Raw genomic sequence first — 3,144 nt, 5'->3', positions numbered from 1 at the left:
GGGGGGTGTATTTCTAAATTGCTGTTGAAAGGACACATGTCTATCTTGGTAACAACTACAAAAACTGGCACATTTAGGGCCAGAGCCAGACCCAGATGCTCTTTGGTCATGCCAACGATGCCAGCGTTACTGCCGACCTGAGACGAGAGAGAGAGGAGGAAGAGGGGAACAGAGGAGGGATCTTTTTAATTATCTATTGTTGGTTTTCTTGGAGATTTGAACAGGAATTTGAAAATGGACAACCCAAGGACTAAGCAACAAGAAAGCAAACACAATTTCCCAACGCTCTCTCACCATGAGCATGCAGAAATCAGGCAGGTGTCCCGTCATGCCGAAGACTGTGGTCTTGAGGTACTTTTCATGGCCAGCGAGGTCAATAAAAGTGATGACTTTTGAGGATTTCTCGCAGATCTTGGTCCAGTCTAGGCCGCCGCCGTGGCTGTCTGGCTTGTTCACCACCTACAGGAGCAGAGCAGACAGAATAGAACATGACTTAAAGTGTGTGAGAGAACTGGAAACAAGAGCAGAACAAAACTACAAAAGACAGAAAAAAAAGATTCAGTGTCCAACAAACTTTTTAAAAAGTTACATTTCTGCAATTTCTTCACAGTGTGCTGCTATTTAATGTGAATGGAAAATGTATTTCAAATATTTGCTGCCTTCATTACAAGAAATATGTATATATTCGTTAGGAATTATACTGACAGGACAATACAGTTAGAATAATGCTTTCTGTCAGATAATAATGTCCAGATGTCCATGTATCTGGATTTTCAGCATAACAACGTCTCTTCCTCCTCCACATTATAATCATGTCTATACGGCACAGCTGTGAGTAATGTGAGAGGCTCTGCTGACATACAGTATATGTTTTGGTGTCATGCCACCAAACAACTGTAGACAGTCTAATGATGTATATATTTTTGCTGAAAGGGTTTGACAGCTCACAATTATTTCACACTTCGAAGAATCAACAGAGCTATCTACTAGTAGAAAACAACAATAAATACGATTTTACTGTCAAAACAAGGTATCTCCAAGCATTGTTTTTGATATGCGGTTTTTAGTCCAAATGTCTTCTATTAACCCTTAGGGCCTGCTTTGATATTACACATTCGTATTGCACTGCAAACAAAATGTGCTTTTCAAAATAAAGCTTAAAAAAATATTATACATTAATATAATTTTCTACTTTGAGTTATTTTTTATAAATGTCAAATATTTATATATAGTTTGAATGGGTTTCAATGGCACGTTTTTTGCACTTAACAGTATGAATGTAACAATTTTGTTTACACAGTGTATTTTAGACTTACTGTAGGAGCTGAGCCGGAGATTCAATGATCAAACAAAAACACACAATCTTGCCAGAAGTGATGCCAGATGTATAAACACAGCCAAAATTATCAAAAAATGAAGAATGAAAAGCATGTCAAATGCAACAAACAGTCCCTAAGGGTTAAAGCGGTAGAAAACTGGAAAACGTAGCATAGGGGCTTTCCTGCTCTATATTTTGCAATCGCCATGCGCACCCACTGATCACGGAGTAAGCCCTGAGCACTGGCATCAGCTCACCTGTCCCTCCTGATCAAAACCCAGGATGTCATTGCCCACGCTGCTGGTCCTGCCACTCTCCATTTCATGTTTGTGCCTGAAGAGCTTCTGGCGAGCAAAGCCTCTGCCATTGTCCAGCTCACCGTGGGTCAAAACCCCCAGCAGAGTGCTCTTCCCCGCATCCACGTTCCCCACCACCGCCACTCTGGAGACCAGATGAAGGAGAATAAGAATAAGAATGACTCGTATCAGGACAGAGGAAAAACATGTTATATTGGTACACATCCTCTCTCTGTCTGTTCATGCTTTAATTCAGCCTGCACCTTTTTAATCTAATGACTCTCTCTGTTCCTGTTCTTGTATTTTTGTTATTTTATTTTAACATGGTGTTGCTGTTAATGAACATGTATATGGGTTAAATAAAATAAAATTAAAATACAAACTACCATTTTTCAAAAAAATGGAAACAAAACCCACACCACACAGATGAAGACGAATTAATTCTACCTGACTTCCAGGAAATCCTGCTCGCCCACACGCCGGCGGATGAGGTAGTCCCGAATCTTTCCGCCGGTGTCTGCCCTCTCTCTCAACAAGATCAGGTCAGCCTCAATCTGTTCGCACAGCGACCGCACTGTGGCTACCGACGCCTCCATGTCCTTCTCATCCAGACCGTAGTCACCTCCATCTAAACAGAGAGAGGACAGGTGGGAGGAAAAAGGAAGAGGGTGAAAGAGGAAGAAAAGAGAGTTACTCTGATGCATGAGAGACGATAATCTGATATTTTATGTATGTAATATCAGTGGCCTACAGAATAATGCGCATAAACTTTACACGCATGTCTGCAGATGTGAGGGTTCATGTAAAGGCTCGCCCTGGCAATGTCTGTAGCTTGCTCTATGACAGGGTGGGGACCAGGAGGACAAATACCACGCTGGAGACAAACGTTGTAGAAGACAGTGTAACTAAACAGGTGGTTTATGGGAGTGGGTGTAGTGTGGATACGAGAGAGTATTATTTACTGTGACCATGATGTCACCCAACGTGACTGTATCATAACCAGTTAGCTTCAGATGCAAACCAATAAGGGCAGATTTAGTCATCCATTACTACATAGTGGAGGTACAGTACAGGCGGCAGCAACTAACCGTAGAGACTTATGGAACCATATCACCTCAATTTGCATTTACCCTGCCTCACTGGTCACTTATATCCAGCCACAGCACACACACACACACACACACCCATTCTCAACCAGAGAAAGTTTCACTTTAGTATTTCCTGGAATTATTTAGAGCTGTTCAGAGAGTCACTGGAGCTGCAGCTTGAGTGGCTGAGTTGATTTGAGCTTTGTTTGAATTTTTTAAATTGTTCTTTCTCATTGCGTCGCCAGCTTGGTCCGCATTGCAGGTATCCCAGTATGCTTTGTACAGGGAATCAGTTGCTTCCATTACAAAATTAAGGGGAACAGATTTAGTCGCATATCGTGGGCATGCACAAACCCCCCAAACTGCTTGGAGGACAGCCTATGAGGCAGCTCAGCCCCTTTACTCTGACACTTCTGTATTGAATGCATGTCTATGGGTCTAT

The 3,144-nt window shown here is 42.0% G+C and overlaps 1 protein-coding gene across 1 annotated transcript; it reads right to left on the bottom strand.

Moving 5' to 3' along the window:
* Positions 1-36: 36 nt before the first annotated feature.
* LOC121967039 (GTP-binding protein 1-like) lies at positions 37-2,242 on the bottom strand (the record flags this gene model as incomplete). The annotated part of the gene is made up of 4 exons (XM_042517095.1): positions 37-137; positions 295-459; positions 1,576-1,759; positions 2,062-2,242. Coding segments are annotated over 4 exons (631 nt in total), but the record flags the coding sequence as incomplete, so codon positions are not given.
* Positions 2,243-3,144: the final 902 nt, after the last annotated feature.

Source organism: Plectropomus leopardus, unplaced genomic scaffold (genome assembly GCF_008729295.1).
Source record: "Plectropomus leopardus isolate mb unplaced genomic scaffold, YSFRI_Pleo_2.0 unplaced_scaffold26733, whole genome shotgun sequence".
Classification (NCBI taxonomy): Eukaryota; Metazoa; Chordata; class Actinopteri; order Perciformes; family Serranidae; genus Plectropomus; species Plectropomus leopardus.
Note: the sequence above shows the minus strand (reverse complement) of the source record. Positions and strands in the feature narration are given on the sequence as shown.